This window comes from Musca autumnalis, unplaced genomic scaffold, assembly GCF_047663935.1.
Source record: "Musca autumnalis isolate F117 unplaced genomic scaffold, ASM4766393v1 scaffold_5, whole genome shotgun sequence".
Taxonomy (NCBI): domain Eukaryota; kingdom Metazoa; phylum Arthropoda; class Insecta; order Diptera; family Muscidae; genus Musca; species Musca autumnalis.
This window is the reverse complement of record NW_027412088.1, coordinates 41,995,211-42,017,041: the sequence shown is the minus strand read 5'-3', so window position 1 is coordinate 42,017,041 and position 21,831 is coordinate 41,995,211. Positions and strand designations below refer to the sequence as shown.

Sequence of the window (21,831 nt, the reverse complement as noted above, 5' to 3'; positions counted from 1 at the left end):
AACTGTGGCTATCGGTACGACTTAGCGACGTCTTTATTTTGGTGGTTAATTTAACGAAAAATTTTGTTTATTACCGAAATTATAAGCATTTTATTTGTTTTAATTAATTTCTCGTTGGAATCGAGCTTAATGACCAATGATGCAAGTGAAAAAGGAAAGCCGAGGATTCGAACACACACAACCAACACCATGTGACAAGCATGTTTCGCCTTTGGCAGAGCCTCTTCAGACATATCGGCTGTAGAGCGGCTTCTCTGTCATCGAACTTCTTTCAAATGCATTTTTTGTTTTCTACAACAACAATGGGTATTTGCAGATTTAGTTGTGCTGTCATGACAAACGCTTAGCGCTGCCTTTGAAAGCAATGAGTTTGGCTCTGAACGCTAATGGGTACTTTACACGATATGTTTTTTACATATGAGTTGTCAGTTTGCATATACATTTTGTATGGGAGAAGTGACAACTCATATGCAAAATACATATCGTGTAAAGCACCCATAACACTCCGCGACAACACCTTTTTTCTTGTGTTTTTCAAGGACGTCGGTTCAAACCCCAGCCTGGCTCCGCTGATTTTATTTATTTGAAACTTTTGCCTTTTAGGGCGAAGATCATTTCTATTTAATTTTCAATTAATTTCTCAATAAGCATTTTAATTTTTCCGCTTTCTGTCGGTAGATAGAAAAATTATTTATGGAATTCCACTACAGGAGTTCAAAAGCTACATTCGGAAAATTTTAAATATTGATCCATGTTTTGGAAAGAACTACAATGACGTCCCATATGAGCTCTTTTTAAGGGTGAATTATCAGTTGGGATATACTACTCCTGCAATAAGAGGAAGAGCTTACTACTTTCATAAATAAAAGGAAATTAATTGTTCATATTCACTTCAATATAGTTCGTGATGGAGTGTATAAAAAGTTCAGCACGGCCGAACTTAAAGCCGTTCTTACTTGTAGTGTAATAAAATTTTTAAGTTTTTAGTTTCAAATTTCAATCGGCAACTTAAAAAACGTTTTTCTCGAAACTTGATTGTTCGATATGTTCTCGACAGTCTGAAAAAAAAACTATTCCTTTATTTTTAATTACAAACCTTTTCAATAATTTGGATATCACTGGATCCTTGACGAATGAAGAATCCTCACTATTGGCAGTCGTTATGAAATGAATCGATTGTTGTTCTTGGTTTAGATGCTGCTGTTGTTGCGGTTGTTTGACAACTATTTTACTATTATTTGGTTGCTCAATTTGATGATGCTTCAGCATTATTGTTCGCTCATTATCGTCATTTTGTTCTTCATTATCATTATCATCATCACCATCATCGTCATCTTCTCCGTTGCTATCTTGTTCCGCTAAATTGGGTTTATTGTCACCAATATAAACGGATGTTGTTGTACCGTCATTACGTTTTCGTCTTTTATTCGTTGATTTATTGTTATAATATTGACCCGAACTATTTAAGCCACTGGCAGTATTATCATCACTGGCATTACCGCCGCCATTGGTACTCCTACTACTTGGACTATTGTTGGTCGAAGAGTAGCCAGTTGTTGTGGTTGTCCTCATCGTCGTCGTCATCGTCCGCGATGTCGTTTTATTGATGAAGATGACATCGTTAAATGTTAATGCTTGTGTTTTTCTGGTTAATGTTGGTGGTGATGTTGTTATCGCCGCTACTGCTGCTCCTGTTGTGGCTGCTGATTCTGACTCTGATGCTGATTGTGATGAAGCTGGTGGCCTTGGAGTGTTATTGGTTGCTGCTGTCATTGTTTGTTGCGGTCGTTTATGTAATGCATTATCGTACGGAATGTAATTACTTTTCAATTTATCATTAAATTGTTTGTTATTGATGTGTGGCTGTTGTTGTTGTTGGTGTTGATGTGTACTTCTTCGCTTTACATAGTGATAGTTGTTCTTGTTGTTGTTGCTGCTTGCATGTTGCAATTGTTGTTCTTTATGTTGCCGTTGCAAATGCGCTTCAATGTCATCATAATTGTTATTATTGCTATTTACCGTTGTTGCCGTAATGAAATTCGATGTTGTTGCTGTTGCTGCTCTTTTGGTTAGTTTTGTTGATGACATTCTTGTATTATTGCTGCCGCTGTCACCACCACTACCACCACCATTGTTGGTAGTTGTTGTCGCTGCTGCTGTTATCGTTTTATGAGAGGTAGTCATGTTTGAGGCCATGTTGGTATTGTTGCTGTGGTTGTTGTTATTGCTGCTGCTACTGCTGGTGGTATATGAGGTGGGTGATTTGTTGTTGTTGTTGTTTGTATCACTGCTACTTTTAGTGTTCAATGCAACTGTCGACCGTTGATTGATTTCATCTACAGTCTGATAATGTCGTGTTGATTGTTGTCCTTGTTCATATAGACGATGAGGATACTGTCCACTGTCCGTTGTGGTTTCATAGATTTCTGATGGTTTTATAACATCGCTGGGTTCGGCAAAATATGGTACCAATGTACTGCACACCCAGCGACGATAGGCTTCCTAAAAATATAGAGATATAAAAAAGAGGCACAAATTAGAATCATTTCAATCATGTACAAGTGAATTGCATTTGAAATGTAACGAAAGTAAGATAGACATAACGTTTGAGAAGGAGGATATTTCAATACAATTTGCAGCAACAAAATACAACGCAAACGATGTGTCTCATAAGTAATATTGGTATCTATATTTGGACTTGAAAAAAATTCGACAACTTGATTTAAGAACGATTAAGATTTGGATATTGGGTGACGTAGGGGATGGAAGATACCAAGCAACGGTCCTGACCGGTTTTAACATGGCAAAGCCCAGGATTTATCTTGGTCCCTCTTTCATCCCAAGTGGACACTGACCTCCCCGTGGTGTCACCTGGGGAACTGCCTTTGACACCCGTTAAAGGTAGTGAGCTAACATGTGCCGCGCGTTCACCCATAAGAACGTTAAAAACTTGGGTTTGGGCGTCGGGTTAGTAATCCTCCCCTAGAAAAAACAGCCTACTATGAAAAAACGAAAGAAAAGAAAAACAAACCCCTCTAAAGTTGACAAACCCCGCAAACGTTTTAAGGACCATGATCTGCGAATCTGCACCTGGACTGTTCGCACTCTTTATGGAGAAGGTACAGTCTTCGCATTGGCAGACGTACTTGAAAAGTACAAGACCGATATTACTGCCATACAGGAAATACGATGGATTGGGAAAGGCGTCGCAACAACATCTAAAGGTGACGCACTGTATTATAGCTGCCATGACGTAAAGCATGAATTTGGTTGTGGATTCGTAGTTAGTCGGAGACTAAAACATATGTAATCCAGCTTTACTCCAGTGAATGAAAGACTTGCTGCAATTCGGATAAAAGCTAAAGAAAAGGACGAACAGACCAAAGATATATTTTACGAGCGCTTAGAAGAAACATATGACCGTTGCCCTGCCCTTGACATTAAAATCATTCTAGGCGATTTTAATGCCAAAATTGGAAAGGAGAATATCTTTGGCCCAACAGTCAGTCTCCACAGCGAAACATCTGACAATGGTATGAGGCTGATAGACTTTGCAGCTGCAAAAAACATGGTAGTTAGCAGTACCAGATTTAATCATCTCGATATTCATAAGGGCACCTGGCTGTCTCCAGATCAGAAAACAAGAAACCAAATTGATCATGTTGTAATAGATGGAAGACATTCATCGAGCGTGTTGTATGTACGATCGTTCCGAGGCGCAAACATTGATTCGAACCACTACCTTGTTGCAGCAAAGGTACGTACCCGCTTAAACGTAGCAAACAAAGTACGAACAGACACAACACGAAAGTTAGACATCGGTAAGCTGCAATCACAACAGATAGCCACAGCATATTCCACTCAACTAGCCCAATTGCTTAATCAAAGCACTCCTCATCCCGATAACATATCAGCGCAATGGCAAAGCATTGCCCACTCAATGCAAAAAGCCGCAAAATCCATACTTGGATACCAGAGACCTCCACCAAGGAATCCATGGTATGATGAGGAGTGTCGTGCTGCCACCGAAAAGAGAAAAATGCGTCATATAGAGCTACTTTACAATCCGTAGCTACGCGTAGCGCACGAGAGAGATACAGGGAGAAATGGAGAGAGGAGAAACGTCTTTTCCGCAGGAAAAAGAGAGAGATGGAAAAGCGGGAGTGTGAAAAAATCGAGATGTACAGGAGCCAGAATGAAATCCGAAAATTCTACCAAAGAGTCAAGCATCAAACTGATGGCTTTGGTACAGGCACATCCTCCTGTAGAGACCAGCAAGGTAATTTGGTAACTGATACGGATAGTGTACTCCGAATATGGAAAGAACATTTTTCAAATCTGTTGGTATCCAATAGCAGCGAAGACGACGAAGAACCACAGTCCCAATCCCAGAAGATGGTATTGAATGTATACCGCCCAGCCAAGATGAGGTAAAGACAGCAATAAATCGGCTGAATAATAATAAGGCAGCAGGGGCCGATGGCTTACCAGCCGAGCTGTTCAAAACCGGAGACGACACGCTGATAAGGTGTATTCATCAGCTAGTTAGCACCATCTGGCAGGAAGAACGAGTACCCGACGATTGGAACCTGAGTATCCTGTGCCCCGTCCACAAGAAGGGAGATAAGACTGTATGCTCTAACTATAGGGGCATACGTCTACTCCCTATTGCCTACAAGATCGTGTCAGGGATATTGTGCGAACGACTAAAGCCTATGGTCAACGACATAATTGGACCATACCGATGCGGCTTTAGACCTGGCAAGTCCACCATTGACCAGATATTTACCCTGCGGCAAATCCTGGAGAAGACCCAAGAGATGCAGATCGACACCTACCACCTTTTTGTCGATTATAAATCAGCCTTCGACAGCCCGCTGCGTTCCAAGGTATTCCAAGCCATGTCTGAATTTGGTATCCCCGCAAAACTCATCCGGCTTTGTAAAATGACTTTAACTGACACGAGGTCCTCAGTTAAAATTGGAAAGAACTTCTCCGAAGAATTTTGTACCAAAAGAGGTTTCAGACAAGGAGACAGCCTTTCGTGTGACCTATTCAACATTTTGCTGGAAAAGGTAATACGAGATGCAAATGTCAAAAGAAATGGCACAATTTACACCAATAGCCACATGTTACTTGCCTATGCTGATGACATAGACATCATGGGACGATCAGTAAAGGAAGTAACTGATACCTTTAGGAAGGTCGAAGCAGAATCTGCGAAAGTGGGTCTGGCGGTAAACGGCGAAAAGACCAAATTGATGGTGTCGACGCGCAAAGCGTCCATAGAGCTCGGACCGACTGTGGAAGTTGGTACCTACAATTTTGAGGTAGTTAAAGACTTCGTCTACCTCGGCACTGCCATAAACACAACAAACAACATCAGTTGTGAGATAAGAAGAATAATTGTATTGGCCAACAGATGCTACTATGGTCTAAGTAAGCAATTTAAAAACAAAGCCACATCTCGTCAAACAAAAATAACGCTCTACAAAACGCTGATACTACCCGTGCTAATGTATGGCTCCGAAGCATGGGTACTGGCGCAAGCAGATAAGGCAGTGCTTGGTGTGTTTGAGAGGAAAATTCTTCGAAAGATCTACGGGCCGATTTGCGTTGACGGTGAATATCGACGTCGCATGGACCACGAGCTGTATCTGCTATACAACGACATTAATATAGTTAAACGTATCGAGATGCAGCGATTTTGCGTTGGCTAGGCCATATCATAAGAATGAGCGATGATGAACCCGCTAAAAAGGCGTATGAATACATGCCACATGGCGGTGCACGCAGAATTGACAGGCCAAGGAATAGATGGCGCAAACAAGTGGATGATGAGATGAAAAGGCGCGGTATTCCAGAGTGCAAAGCAACAAATAGAGAGGAATGGAGATCTCTTCTTAGTTCGGCCTATAGAACAAATGTTCTGTAATGGGCCAGCTAAGTAAGTAAGTAAGATTTGGATATTGCTCTGGCATATATTTTCGCCCGAGTTCATATAATTGACTCATCAAACACAAAATTGGATAGTCATTTTTAGACCAGTAGAAATAGACATGCGTATAAGGAGGAAATAGCAAAAATTCTCACAAAGCTAAATTTTGGTGGAGAGCTAGGGTTTGCCATTAGCAGTAATTTCTCAAAAGTCCTTAACGATCCCATGCCAAAGAAATTATTCATTTTTTTTATTTTTTCTAAAATACGGTAACACCGGCTAAGGTGAAGGTTGCAGATTTAGAAATTGTCTATAAGGATGGTCTTTATGACATTTAAAAACGAGACAACAATCTTGAGATATCGCTCTCGAATAGTCAAATAACACAGTTGGGAAAATATGCTTCGTAAGTACATTGTGATGGGAACTGGTTAAAATAACCCCACTATTTGATAGGTATTTCCATAAGCTTTTAAACGATATCCACTTTGTAGTAATCGATTCAGTAGAAATTTAGCGCAATAAATGCAACCTTTGGACAAGAATTCAAAAAAAAATCAGAGAGGTTTCGTTTGAGTCGTTCCCTTTGGGCTTAAGTTTATATATGTGGCTTAAATGCCCTATTTTGGCATAAAATGACTATTTCATGGAATAACGCTGCTAATCAATATCGGATTTTTTGGATTTATTTAAAAGGTAGGTACTATTGTCACTTTACGAGGACACCCATTTTTTGGGGAAAAAAAGCTGGTTAATATGTGCATGTAAATGATGTATCTTTTAGAACAGCTATATCTCAAAAATGGTCCGCTGTATCTTTATAATGGAAGCCATTTTCTTCAGATATTGAATATCTTCTCGTAAGACTACGGAAACTAAGCTCCTAAGGCAGGACAGTGAATTAGAGAAATTAAGAGAACATAAAAACATTCCTTTATCCATGTCCATTTGTAAATTTCTTTATCTGTTTCAACAGCTTCATTTCATTCTTATCACATTTTGTTGATGATATCTTTTACTTAAATAAAATATGTAATCCATATAGTTTTATATTTGTTGTACTTGTACAACATGTTGTTGGTTATAATAAAGAATTTTAAATTAATTTGACCAGAGCACGTATCGTACAAAGATTGCCCAGAGACTTTTTGTAAGTGAACTGCTGTAAATTTTGATCAGGAAATCAAATATTCCAATGGGAACGAATGTATATATATGTGGGTAAAACTTTTAATGCAATAATATTTGTATACCCTTAGCCAAATGGCTAATAAAGATATAAGTTCCAAAAATCTAACTCTTCAAAATAAGAATTTTCAAATCCATAAACATATGTTTGAAAACAGTTGTAATATTGGTCCATATTTACATTAGGCAATTTTTCTTGCGGCAATTGTCAGTTTGTTGGTGAGAGAGGCAAAGTGTTACCATATACCTCACCTCTCTCTCCTTCAAACTGACAATTGCCGCAAGGAAAATTGCCTAATGTAAATATGGACTTACTGCATATGATGACTAAGAGGTAGTTTACACTAGCTATCAATGTTATATGACCCGAAATAAAAGCATTCTATATCTGCCCACGTAGGCAATGTGGAGACGTAACTTCAGTACATTTTTGCTGGTGTGGACTTAATATTTAAATGGCGGTAGGAAAATCCCCAATGTTGCACACATAAGGGACTGTATAGAGATGGAAAATTTTAGCACATATGACACTGATAGTGTAAACTACCTCATAAAGATAGGTGGTCTTTGTTGTCCGCCTCAGTGCGACACGGAGGCGTAAGAAAAGAAGATATTTATTTCCCTATTGTCGGTTTTGAATATGATCAAAACTGAGGGCCTGAATCATCTTAAAGCCCATCGCCGAACTGAAAGAATTTGAAATAATTATAATTATATAATTATACATCAAAGTAAACTTTTTCTTCAAAATGTATTTTTTCTTGCGTTTTTTAATTTATATTTTTGCTTAAATTGCATTTTATAAACTCAATAAACTTAAAATAATTTTTCATACCCACTCCAATAAACAATGCCCTCCGTTTTTACTTGATGTGGTTGTGCTGCTCTTCATAACAATTGGTATGAATGTTCAGTTTGAAATCCTTAAGGGATTTGGTAACTTTCATTTACTCTACAATGTGAAGATGGAGGCAAATTCACACATATTTTGACATCGTTGCACATCCGACATAAATTTAGTTACTTCAACACTCGTAGAAAATTCACAGAAGTGACATTTATTTCGAGTGTGAAGTTACGACATTGTATTTTTTTGTTAACTATGACATTACAGTCTTGGTATGTGCTATCGTAATATGTTTGAATGCTTATAAGTAAACAACACTTTTAATTTTTGTTTCAACTGATGTTGTTAGTTATCAGTAACTACCTTGTCCTTGTCTTCAAATTTCACCCAAATACCCATAGTCAAACACATGGCATTTCTCCTTGTATATATAGTATAGTCCGTGAACTGAACCTTACTGTTGTAGAGTATAAAGTAGTCGGTTACCATAATAAAGCCTTGCCTTTAGTATTGTGTGTTCATGTCGAAAAATGCTTGTTTTGTTTTTGGAAAACTGAATCTTGCACGACACGATGGTTACCCATGATAAACAATTAAGATTTCATGAAAACTGAGGTAAAATCTCATCAAAATATGATGCAGGGATATGAGTTTAAAAAAGTCATAACCCAAATGTACATATGTAAGAGTACGTCAAATTAAACCATTCTGCTCCAGTCTCTCTAAGGTAGTAATCCATCGGTCCTGTATATACATATTTTCTTTTTCATTAAAAAGTTCCTGTGTGGGTGTACGTGATCGTGCTTTTATACCAGAAATTACACTTGGATATGAACCCCTGAAAAAAAGCGGAGCCTGGACGCAGGCAATACATAAAAAGATGTTTGTGAGAAGCACCACATAGGGGTCCACCCCGGAGTAATGCGCAAGTGGTTCCGAGTTGGAACGAACCTCCGGTGAGGAAGTAGGTGGGGTCTTAGCCTGTACACATTTGAACCTGGCATACGACGACCGTGACAACGTCGCCAGATGCGTAAAGAATTCTCCCATCCCTAACCGCAAAAAAAACTATTATTAATAATAATATATTAATTAATTGATAATAATACTAATAATAATTTATTATTATTATTATTATTATTATTATTATTATTATTATTATTTTTATCATCATTATTATTATTATTATTACTATTACTATTATTAATATCCAAGTTGCTATGCAACTACAATTCCCCCTTCAAATAAAAACCAGGAAAATTAAAAATAACACAATGTTTGAACCTTCAAAACTTGCTCAGAGTACAAAATAGTTTGGCAAATAAATATAAGTTAAATAATTAAATTTTGCTTTTCAAAGTAGTCAGGCTTAATCCCATATTCGTTGTTTTAATATTTAATTAAAACAAGTTTAATTTATTAATCGGAAAATTGGCAATGGTTCCCAAGGGATAAGGCATTAATTAAATATTAATGAACACTCCCTGGTCTATGCGAAACAAAATGACCAGTCTACTGGGAGTTTCCGACATTCGTTAACGTAACGTTGTTATATTCGGGTATACCAGCTGGACAGCCAAGATGTTCTGTCGTTGGGCTTCTCGTATCCCAAAATGCTAAGTAAGTCCTAGCCGATTGGAAACCCTATACGAATGGCATATTATAAACAAGACTCCTTATATTTTTTTAATTAATTTCTCGTTGGAATCGAGCTTCATGATCAATAATGCAAGTGAAAAAGGAAAGCCGACGACTCGAACCCACACACCCACCACTATGTGACATGACATGTTTCGCTTTTGGTAAAGGCGCCTTAGACATATCGGATGTATGACGGCTTCGCTATCATCTAACTTTTCCTTTTTCAAATGCAAGTTGTTTTTTACAACGCTGAATATTTGTTCAATCATTGTAACGCTTATTAGCGCAGTCTTTAAAAGTTATGAGTATTGGCACTGAACACTAACACGCCATGACAACACTTTTTTCCTTGTGTTTTTCAAAATCGTGGGTTCAAACCCCAGCCTGGCTCAGCTGATTTGTTATTTGAAGATTTTGTCTTTTTAGGCGAAGATCATTTTAGCATTAATTTTTTAATTATTTTCTCGTTGGAAACGAGCTTTATGATCAATAATGCAATGAAAATGCTATGCCCCAACTCAGAACGCTGAAGATTCCGACAAGAGGGTTTTAATAGCCCACAAATGTTTTAGATACAACACAGAGAGAGAGAGAGAGAGAGAGAGAGAGACACTATAAAGTGTATATGGGGATTTCTGGGAAAAAATCGGACACTTTTGTGGTTTTTGATTACCTTTACTTTTTTGCTATGGTGATGCTCCTCATCAGCAAAACATTTTAGTATACATATTTTCAGATTTTTTTATTAAAATTTCCAGAGATATCTGGCCTTGAAAAACTAGAATTCTGTAAAAACTATATGCAAAAAAATACTCATAACTTCTGATCTACTCATAACATTGATCCTCATAATAATAAAAAGTAGATTAAAAATTAAACAGTGGGCTTGTATGCAATTTTGGTGATTTAATATTTAAAATCAATTTTTATCAACGATTGTACTCTTCGACTTTCTTAAATTTTTTTTGTATTAAACTACGATTAATTACATATTTTTTAGTACTATTTGGTAGTGGGATTCGAATGAGTACTATTTTTTCTTAATTTTTTAAAACTTGTCAATACAAATTTGTTCTTTATACCAGTGAGAACCATTTGTTATTTTACCAAAATAGTAAAAAACTAAATTTTTTAACAATTGTTTTGTTGTTTTATTTAGGAACTTATCTTAAAAAATTTAAGAAATCTGTATCCAAATACGAAAATTTGTGCGAACATTTTTCTAAAAAATTATTTTATATTATAGTTGGCCTTTGGATTTATTCTTATTGAACTTTTAGTTTAGTGATATGAGGCTGATACACTTTTCAGCCGCAAAAAACATGGTAGTTAGCAGTACCAGATTTAATCATCTCGATATTCATAAGGGCACTTGGCTGTCTCCAGATCAGAAAACAAGAAATCAAATTGATCATATTGTGATACATGGAAGACATTCATCGAGCGTGTTGGATGTACGATCGTTCCGAGGCGCAAACATTGATTCGGACCACTACCTTGTAGCAGCAAAGGTACGCACCCGCTTAAACGTAGCAAACAAAGTACGAACAGACACAACACGAAAGTTAGACATCGGTAAGCTTCAATCACAACATATAGGCACAGCATATTCCACTCAACTAGCCTAATTGCTTAATCAAAGCACTCCTCATCCCGATAACATATCAGCGCAATGGCAAAGCATGGCCCACTCTATGCAAACAGCCGCAAAATCCATACTTGGATACCAAAGACCTCCACCAAGGAATCCATAGTATGATCAGGAGTGTCGTGCTGCCACCGAAGAGAAAAATGCGGCATATAGGGCTACTTTACAATCCGTAGCAACGCGTAGCACACGAGATAGATACAGGGAGAAACGGAGAGAGGAGAAACGTCTTTTCCGCAGGAAAAAGAGAGAGATGGAAAAGCGGGAGTGTGAAAAAATCGAGATGTACAGGAGCCAGAATGAAGCCCGAAAATTCGACCAAAGAATCAAGCATCATTTTTCAAACCTGTTGGTATCCGATAGTAGCGATGACGGCGAAGATATCACAGATCCACACACAGAAGATGGTATTGAATGTATACCGCCCAGCCAGGATGAGGTAAAGACAGCAATAAACCAGCTGAAGAATAATAAGGCAGCAGAAGCCGATGGCTTGCCAGCCGAGCTGTTCAAAACTGGAGGCGACACGCTCATAAGGTGTATTCACCAGCTAGTTAGCACCATCTGTCAGAAAGAACGAGTACCCGACGATTGGAACCTGAGTATCCTATGCCCCGTCCATAAGAAAGGAGATAAGACTGTATGCTCTAACTATAGGGGCATAAGTCTACTCCCTATTGCCTACAAGATCGTGTCAGGGATATTGTGCGAACGACTAAAGTCTATGGTCAACGAGATAATTGGACCATACCAATGCGGCTTTAGACCTGGCAAGTCCACCATTGACCAGATATTTACCCTGCGGCAAATCCTAGAGAAGACCCAAGAGATGCAGATCGACACATACCACCTTTTTGTCGATTATAAAGCAGCCTTCGAAAGCCCGCTGCGTTTAAAGGTATTCCAAGCCATGTCTGAATTTGGTATTCCCACAAAGCTCATCCGGCTTTGTAAAATGACTTTAACTGACACGAGGTCCTCAGTTAAAATAGAAAAGAACCTCTCCGAAGAGTTTGGTACCAAAAGAAGTTTCAGACAAGGACACAGCCTTTCGTGTGACCTCTTCAACATCCTGCTAGAAAAGGTTATACGAGAGGCAAACGTCAAAAGAAGTGGCACAATCTACACCAATAGTCACATGTTACTTGCTTATGCTGATGATATAGACATCATGGGCCGATCAGTAAAAGAAGTAACTGATACCTTTATAAAGGTCGAAGGAGAATCTGCTAAAGTGGGTCTGGCGGTAAACGGTGAGAAGACCAAGTTGATGGTGTCGACGCGCAATGCGTCCATTGAGCTCGGACCGACTGTGGAAGTTGGTTCCTATAATATTGAGGTAGTAAAAGACTTCGTCTACCTCGGCACCTCCGTAAACACAACAAACGACATCAGTTGTGAAATAAAAAGATGAATTGTATTGGCCAACAAATGCTACTTTGGTTTAAGTAAGCAGTTTAAAAACAAAGCCACATCTCGTCAAACAAAAATAACGCTCTACAAAACACTGATACTACCCGTGCTGATGTATGGCTCCGAAGCCTGGGTACTTGCGCAAGCAGACATGGCAGTGCTTGGTGTGTTTGAGAGAAAAATTCTTCGAAAGATCTACGGACCAATCTGCTATACAACGACATCAATATAGTTAAACGTATCGAGATGCAGCGATTGCGTTGGCTAGGCCATATCATAAGAATGAGCGATGATGAACCCGCTAAAAAAGCGTATGAATACATGCCACATGGCGGTGCACGCAGAATTGGCAGGCCAAGGAATAGATGGCGCAAACAAGTGGATGATGAGATGAAAAGGCGCGGTATTCCAGAGTGCAAAGCAACAAATAGAGAGGAATGGAGATCTCTTCTTAGTTCGGCCTATAGAACAAGTGTTCTGTAATGGGCCAGCTAAGTAAGTAAGTAAGTAATTTTGATAAATTCAAATTTTAAAATCATTTTGTGCGTGAGGTTTTTTCACCGAATCACCATATAATTATGGTTTTATGTAATCTTATGGCAAAACTCATCACGCTACGATACAGGGATATGAGGTTGTAAAAAAGTCATAACCCCAATGCACATGCCTGGATTTGTATTCCATTTGGTCGTCAGTGACAAATGACAAGAAATACAAAAACAAAATTTTTGTCCACAAATTAAAAATCAATTTCAGAAACTAATTACCAAGTAATTAAAAGTTGAAACTACAATAAATGTTTCACAGTTTGTTAATCGTATTTCCCTTTCCCCTGTGAATTATTAAATAATAAGCTAATCTTGTCTTCTCCTCAAACAGTTTCAATTATTTATATAGTTTCTCCATTCCCAAAACAAATAATACCAATTATATAGAATACTCATAAAATCCAATAATATAAACAGAACATTAATGTGCTTCTGTGCTTGTACGACTATGTGAAATTTTAGGGGAGGTCAGGTTATATTTTGTTCCCCCTCTTGCCATAATTATGATAACCAAAGAAATAAAAATCTAATTGAAATTCAATTACATTAAATTACTGCAATATTAATCATTCTTTTCTTTTGCTATGTGTGTGTTTGTTTTCTAATGGCTTTGGTGAAATACTGAGTTGCAGGAAATTTGTCAGTATATTTGTATTTCTGTTTTATTTTTTTATGATTATTAGTTATGGCGCCATATTTGTTTCGTTTTGACACACAAGAATGACAGGAAAACATTTTGTTATAGATTTCTATCATAGTCTGTGTAAATTTGTGTGTATGTTTTTGTTAGAGGCAACCATGTACACATGCCTTGCCCTTTTTTCACCATTTAATGGTTTTCCTGTCTATGATGTTAGAGTGTGAATTTTATTTCCTTTTTAGGCATTTTCATGTTAATTACTTTCTTGTCGTAAAAAGTTCATAAAGAGAAAGAGAGAGTGTTAGAGACATATTACTTTTCAAATATTAAAACAATAATTTATGACTCGTATTTCATTTTAGTTGTTAAATGTTGTTCAAATCGTAAAACAATTGAGGTCCTATTAACGTTTCACAAAAGTTGTCATATTTTGTTGATGATTTTCTGAGGGGTGTGGTAATTTTTTAATTAACAAATGACTTATTACTAGTTCGGCATTATTTATTGCCAAATGGGCAGGAGCGCATTACTAATGAATATTCCATTGTACTTATTACACAATAATCCTTATTATACTCTCCATCATATAATGAAGGGTATATTACGTTTTTCATTCCGTTTGTAACTTCTCGAAATAATCAGTTAAGATCCAACAAAGTATATATATTCGCGATCAGTGTGCAAGACTACAATGATAAGGCCATATCCTACTGTCTGTTTCCGTCTAAATATCCACGTTTTGGTACAGCTCCCATACAAATTGACGCGTGACGCTTCGACACTGTTTCCAGTGGCTTAAAATCATTTCTAAAAGAAATTGCTTACATAACTCCAAGTTTAAGTATAGCCCCCATATAAAACTACCACTATATTTGAGGTATTTTCACGTTATTATCTACATTTTCCGCCTAAACATGCTGTATTTGGTATTCTTCTTAACCAATGGTTAAAAACTTCTCCCCCAAAAAATGGTCGACGTAGGTCTACTTTTTGATATATCACCCATTTATGGTAATTATTTGATATTCGTTGAGGCTACAACACTTTTAAGAATAAAGCTTTTAACCGCATTATTCAACCGAAATAGCTGATAGTATTGGATAAAGAACATTTCTTCAGAGAATAGTTTAGGTCCACGTTTTTACATAGCCCCATATAATGGCACATCCCGTTTTTTGCAATTTTTGGAGGGTATTATGCAACCGATATAGCTGAAATTCGGTATAAAATCATTGTTGGTGGATTAAAACATTCCAACATAGAATTTGAATTTTTTGAAGGCTTAGTCACATTTTTCTCACACACATTTTTTAGTCTCCGTTGGAGCATATTTCTTTACACGTTTTAGAACAGTCCATGTTAGTGCGGAACACCGGATTTTCGGTATTTTTAAAGTTTTAGCCACGCAATCCAAACGAAATGTCTAAAATTTGACTCCAATATAATTTATGATGTCTCCATCATAATAGTATAAAAAGTTTAGCGTGTTAGAATATTACACCGTTTTCATTTGTTTATACTCTCAGTATTTATGCTAACGAGGGTGTATACACTTTCATACGGGCAAAATGTGCCTAATCGAAATAATTGTTTTAGACCCCAAGTATGTTTGTACGAAACCCGTTTCAGAGAATTTGGAGTCGATTTAGCAATGCCCATCCGTCTACCTGACTGGCTGGTGCGCATGATAACTCCCTACTGATGAACCAATTTGGTGCCTTCGTAATATTCTGTCCAAACTTAGTTAAAGTTCCAAGATGTACCATATCGGTCCACTCCTTCAGCTACCTCCCCCACAAAAGTTCGAAAATGTTCGGAAAAATTGTACGAACGATAACTCTTAAAGACAGTAACAGATTTGGTCCATACTTTACACATGGTGCTCATGGGATCTATCAGTCCACTACTTCGGGTATCACCCACACACAATTTCTGAAAAGTTCTGTTTAGGACCTGCTCTCGAATCGCTTTGATTTTTGTTGCAGCAACTTGTATTTGCTTCCCCCATTATGGTAGTTCTAGTTTTATCAGGGGCAAGCTCATACTTGCTGAGAAAAATTGCCTGAAGTTTTGAAAAATCCCTATGGCACCAAGTGTAGTGGTTGTAGAGCACGATAACTCTCGAACGGATGCACCGATTTGGTGCAACATTTGGTCATCGTAATATTTTGTCCGAGCTAAGTGCAAGTTCGAAGATGAGACCGATAGGTCCACTACTTTAAGTACCTCGCCCACAAAAGTTCGAAAATGTTCGGAAACATTTTGCGCACCATAACTCTTGAAGGGATTTACCTGATTTGGTTCATACTTTGCACATCGTGACATTCCGGCTATTTATACATGAAGCTCCAATATGGACTCCGTTGGTCCACTCTTTCGGTTGCCTAACATAAAATTTTCGAAAAGTTAAGTTCAGGACCTGCTTTCGAATTGCTTCTTCTTGTTTGTAACAACATGTGTTTGCTGCCCTCATTACGACGGTACAAGTTTTATTGGGGGAGAGTCCATACTTCCTGAGAAAGTAGCAGTGGTTGGGGCGCCTGATAACTCTCAAACGGATCTGTCGAAACGGTTCAAAATTTGGCCTTCGTAATATTCTGTCCAAATTAAGATTATATTCGAATGCACTAAGGTGCGCAACTTCCATTAACCCCCTCCTCCTCTGTCGGATATTGTGAATTGATAAAACTTTCAATTCACAGAGGCTGAGAGTATGTCTCCGTCAGCAAACTCGGCTGATACCATTTTACTTGTTTAAATCGATTTTCAAATAAAAACAAATTTTAAAAAGTAAATAAAAGTTGTAAGCGACTTGGCCAAACCGTCATCTAGAAACCAACCAGCACCAGCTCCACTATGATTCTTCAGTCAGATTACTGTTGTCTTTCCTTACAAACACAAATAATTTTTTTCTCATAGTGTAAGCTTTTACCATAAAATACCACAAGTTCCTCTTATATAAGGCCACGTGGACTTCTAAGAAAAGGCCTTGACCGTCTATCTGATAACAAGCTCTTCTCATAGAAGACCAGAAGGTCCTCTCATAGAAGCCCAGAAGGTTCTCCTATAGCTGACCACAAATACTTTTATAGAATATCATACGATCTTCATATAGAAAACCGCAAGGACCAAACTTTTCCTCATAGAAGACCAGAAGGTCTTTTCATAGAAGAACAGAAGGTATTTTCATAGAAGACCAGAAGTTCTTCTCATAGAAGATCATAAGATCTTCTCATAGAATACCAGAAAGTATTCTAATAGAAGACCAGAAGTTCTTCTCATAGAAGACCAGAAGGTCTTCTCAAAGAAGACAAGAAGGTCTTCTCAAAGAAGACAAGAAGGTCTTCTCATAGAAGACAAGGAGGTCTTCTAATAGAAGACCAGAAGGTCTTCTCATAGAAGATCATAAGGTCTTCTCAAAGAAGACAAGAAGGTCTTCTCATAGAAGTCAAGAAGGTCTTCTCATAGATGACAAGAAAATTTTCTCATAGAAGACCATAAGGTCTTCTCGTTGAAGACCATTAGGTATTCTAATAGAAGACCACAAGGTCTTCTCATAGAATACCAAAAGGTCTTCTCAAAGAAGACAAGACCACAAGGTCTTCTCATAGAAGACCACAAGGTCTTCTCATAGAATACCACCAGGTCTTCTCATAGAAGATCACAAGGTCTTATCATTGAAGACCACAAGGTCTTCTCATTGAAGACCACACGGGCACCTAATAAAAGACGGGATGTTCTTCTAACAGAAGATCATAAGGTCTTCTCAGAGGAGATCATAAGGTCTTCACATAGAAGACCATAAGGTCTGCTCATAGGAGATCATAAGGTCTTCACATAGAAGACCATAAGGTCTTCTCATAGAAGACCACAAGGTCTTCTCATAGAAGACCACAAGGTCTTCTTATTGAAGACCACAAGGTCTTCTCATAGAAGACCTAATAAAAGACGTCACCTAATAAAAGACGGGATGGTCTTCTATGAGAAGACCTTATGGGATGGTCTTCTATAGAAGACCATAAGGTCTTCTCATAAAAGACCATAAGGTCTTCTCATAGAAGACCATAAGGTCTTCTCATAGAAGACCATAAGGTCTTCTCATAGAAGACCATAAGGTCTTCTCACAGAAGACCATAAGGTCTTCTCACAGAAGACCATAAGGTCTTCTCATAGAAGACCATAAGGTCTTCTCATAGAAGACCATAAGGTCTTCTCATAGAAGACCACAAGGTCTTCTCATTGAAGACCACAAGGTCTTCTCATTGAAGACCACAAGGTCTTCTCATAGAAGACCTAATAAAAGACGTCACCTAATAAAAGACGGGATGGTCTTCTATGAGAAGACCTTTAGTCCTATATAAGTCTCATAGAAGACCATATGGTCTTCTCATAGAAGACCATAAGGTCTTCTCATAGAATGCCATAAGGTATTCTCATAGAAGGCCACAAGATCTTTTCATAGCAGACAATAAGGTCTTCTCATAGAAGACCATAAGGTCTTCTCATAGAAGACCATAAGGTCTTCTCATAGAAGACCATAAGGTCTTCTCATAGAAGACCATAAGGTCTTCTCATAGAATACCATAAGGTCTTCTCATAGAAGTCCATAAGGTCTTCTCATAGAAGACCATTAGTTCTTCTCATAGAAGACAATAAGGTCTTCTCATAGAAGACCATAAGTTCTTCTCACAGAAGACCATAAGGTCTTCTCATAGAAGACCATAAGGTCTTTTCGTGGGAGACCATAAGGTCTTCTCATAGAAGTTCTTTTCACAGAAGACCATAAGGTCTTCTCATAGAAGACCACAATGCCTTTCTATAGAAGACAACAATATTGTCCTATAGAAGACTACAATATCTTCCATGCATAGAAGACCACGATGTCTTCTGATAGAATACCACAAGGTCTTCTCAGAGAATACCGCATATTCTTTTCATAGAAGGCCGCATGGTCTTCTCATAGATAACCACGAATTCTTCTTATAGGAGACTACGTGATATTATCATAGAAGACCACGATGTCTTATCATAGAAGACTACGAGATCTTCTCACAAAAGACCACGAGGTCTTCTCATAGAAGACCACGAAATCTTCTCATAGAAGACCTCGAGGTCGTCTCATGGAAGAACACGAGATCTTCTCATAGAAGATCACATGGTCCTTTCATAGAAGACCACAAAGTCTTCTCATAGAAGTCCACAAAGTCTTCTCATAGAAGACCACGAGGTCTTCTCATAAAAGACCACGAGGTCTTCTCATAGAAAACCGCGAAGTCTTCTCATAAAAGACCACAAGGTATTTTTATTGAAGATCACATGATCTTCTTAAAGATCGTCTCAACGAAGACCTCAAATTAGTCCTATATAAGTCCAGAAGGTCTTCATTTATAGAAGATCACAAGTTATTTTAGTATCGTTGTCTTCATATGGAAGACCACAATGCCTTCACATAGAATATCGAAATAATTCTTATGGAAGATCTCAAGGTCTTCTTAGGGAAAACCATAAGGATCAAGAGAGACCAGGATCTCTTCTTAAGGAATACAGAGAGGTTTTCTTATAGAATACCAAAATTACTTCTGATAGAAGACCATAGGTCTTCTGAAAGAAGGCCAAAACTCTTTACGGAATACCATACGATGTGTTCTTATAGAAGATCACAAGGCATTCTATCTGAATACCATGAGGTTTTCCGTAAGAAGACTACGAAGTCTTCACATAAAATACCACAACTTCTTTTTATCAAAGACAAATTTCCATTGTTTTAGAAAGATTTTGATGTTTGTAACCCACCTCCAATATTCTGTTTCACTATAATGGAAATGAAAACTAAACAAAGAAATCTTAAGGAATAAATAAAAATCAATGGTTATGAGTTTATTGGCTTCTTTCTACTTCTTCTTAGTTTATTCACAACGAACTAATAACCATTTGTCGTCGTTGTCTTTTTCAGATAACCAAAGGCCATCTAAAATATTTATAAAAGAAACCTAGAGGCAAACGTCAATGTCTTCGTTCTTGTCAAGCTGCAAACCACAAAAGTTCATTGAACTGTGATCCCTCTATGTATGTGTATGAGTGCGGACAAAGGACAAAAATTGTGTGATACACACAGTCGCAAAAGGAGTCAATGAATTGGAATATTGGAATATATTTAACATCATTTACAGGAGTGTTGAATTGAAATGATGGCTTTCAACGATGACAACAATCATTTATAACATAGTTTTGATATGGGGTAAAGTGTCTAAAAACAAAACAAAAAAGAATGGGAGATAAAAGATAATAAGAAAAGAAAAATAATAAAGAATATATTTAATGAATAGTTTAGGGGCTATGAACGTTTAGAAAAACCAATGAACTTTTATGGTTAATAGTTTCTTTGGCTAGATTGAATTAAATTAAAATGCGTATATGGCAACAAAATTTGTTGTTCAAGAATATTGGGATCATAAAAATATGGATATTAACAACATTTTAAACATGCACACATTTTGTCTGTATGCATTTGAATTATTTGGAAAGGTCAAAAGTTGAATTAATTTGTATTAGTATGCAAGACACTTCGAATAACTCTACTAATGCCAAAGGAAAACCTATTTCATGTCTCTGATCTATACAATAGGGTGACGTAGGGGATGAAAGATACCAAGCAACGGCCCTGAATGGCTTTAAAATGGCAAAACCCAGGACTCATATTGGCCCCTTTTTCAAATCTAGTGGATTCTGACCTCTGTGTGGTGCCAATTGGGGAGCTGCATTTGGACTAGTAACCCAGTTTGGTTGTGGATTTGTAGTTGGTCGAAGGTTAAAACATCTGGTCTCCAGCCACACTGAATGAAAGACTTGCTACAATTCGATTAAAAACAAAATTCTTCAACATTTGCGCTCATGCTCCCACTGAAGACATGGACGAACAGACCAAAGATATATTTTACGAGCGCTTGGAAGAAACTTAGGACCGTTGCCCTGCCCATGACATTAAAATTACTTTAGGCGATTTTAATGCCAAAATTGGAAAGGAGAATATCTTTGGTCAAACGGTCGAGAAATTCAGTCTCCACAGTGAAACATCTGACAATGGTATGAGGCTGATAGACTTTGCAGCTGCAAAAAACATGGTAGTTAGCATTACCAGATTTAAGCATCTCGATATTCATAAGAGCTCCTGTCAATCTCCAGATCGGAAAACAAGAAATCAAATTGATCACGTTAAAGCTGTCCTTAAACGTAGCACAAGCAGGTACAACACGGAACTTCGATGTCTGTAAGCTGCTACCACAACCGGTAACCAAAGCACTCCTAGTCTCGATAACATGTATTTCCATACTTGGATAGCAGACACCTCCACCAAGTAACCCATGGTATGACCAGGAGTGTGGTGCTGCTGCCGAAGAGGAAAATGCGGCATACTGGCCTACTATATAATCAGTAGCAAAGCGTAGGCCTTGAGGGAGGTATTGGGAGAAAATGAGAGATGCGAAAAGTCTTTCCGCAGGAAACAGATAAATCCTGTGTCCCTCCACAAGAAAGGTTATAAAACTGTTTGCTCTAACAATATGGGCTCCCTATTACATGTACGATATTACGAGAACGACGAAAGCCTACTGTCAGCGAAATAATTCGGCAATACCAATGGGGCTTTAGACCAGAAAAATCCACCATTGACTAGATATTTACCCTGCGGCAAATCCTAGAAAATACCCAAGAGATGAAGATTGACACTTACCATATTGTTGATTGTAGAGGAGCCTTCGAGAGACCCTTACGTTAAAAGATATTCCAAACCATGTCTGCATTTGGTATCGCCGCAAAGGTTCGGCTTTGTAGGATAACTTTAACTGATACCCAGATACTCAGATAAGATAGTAAAGAGCCTCTTCGAACAGTTAAGTATTAAAAGAGATTTCACATAAGGAGACAGCCTTACGTTTAACATTCGGCTGGAAGAGGAATCCACATTATTAG

The 21,831-nt window shown here is 37.8% G+C and overlaps 1 protein-coding gene across 1 annotated transcript in view; it reads right to left on the bottom strand.

Annotated features, from left to right (window-relative positions):
- Mid1 (calcium-permeable channel component Mid1) overlaps positions 1-21,831 on the bottom strand; it is a 296,978-nt gene that overhangs the window by 8,441 nt on the left and 266,706 nt on the right. The window contains exon 5 of the mRNA XM_073955534.1: positions 1,097-2,502. Within this exon, the coding sequence (XP_073811635.1) occupies positions 1,097-2,502 (1,406 nt within the window). The remainder of the gene's footprint in view (positions 1-1,096; positions 2,503-21,831) is intronic.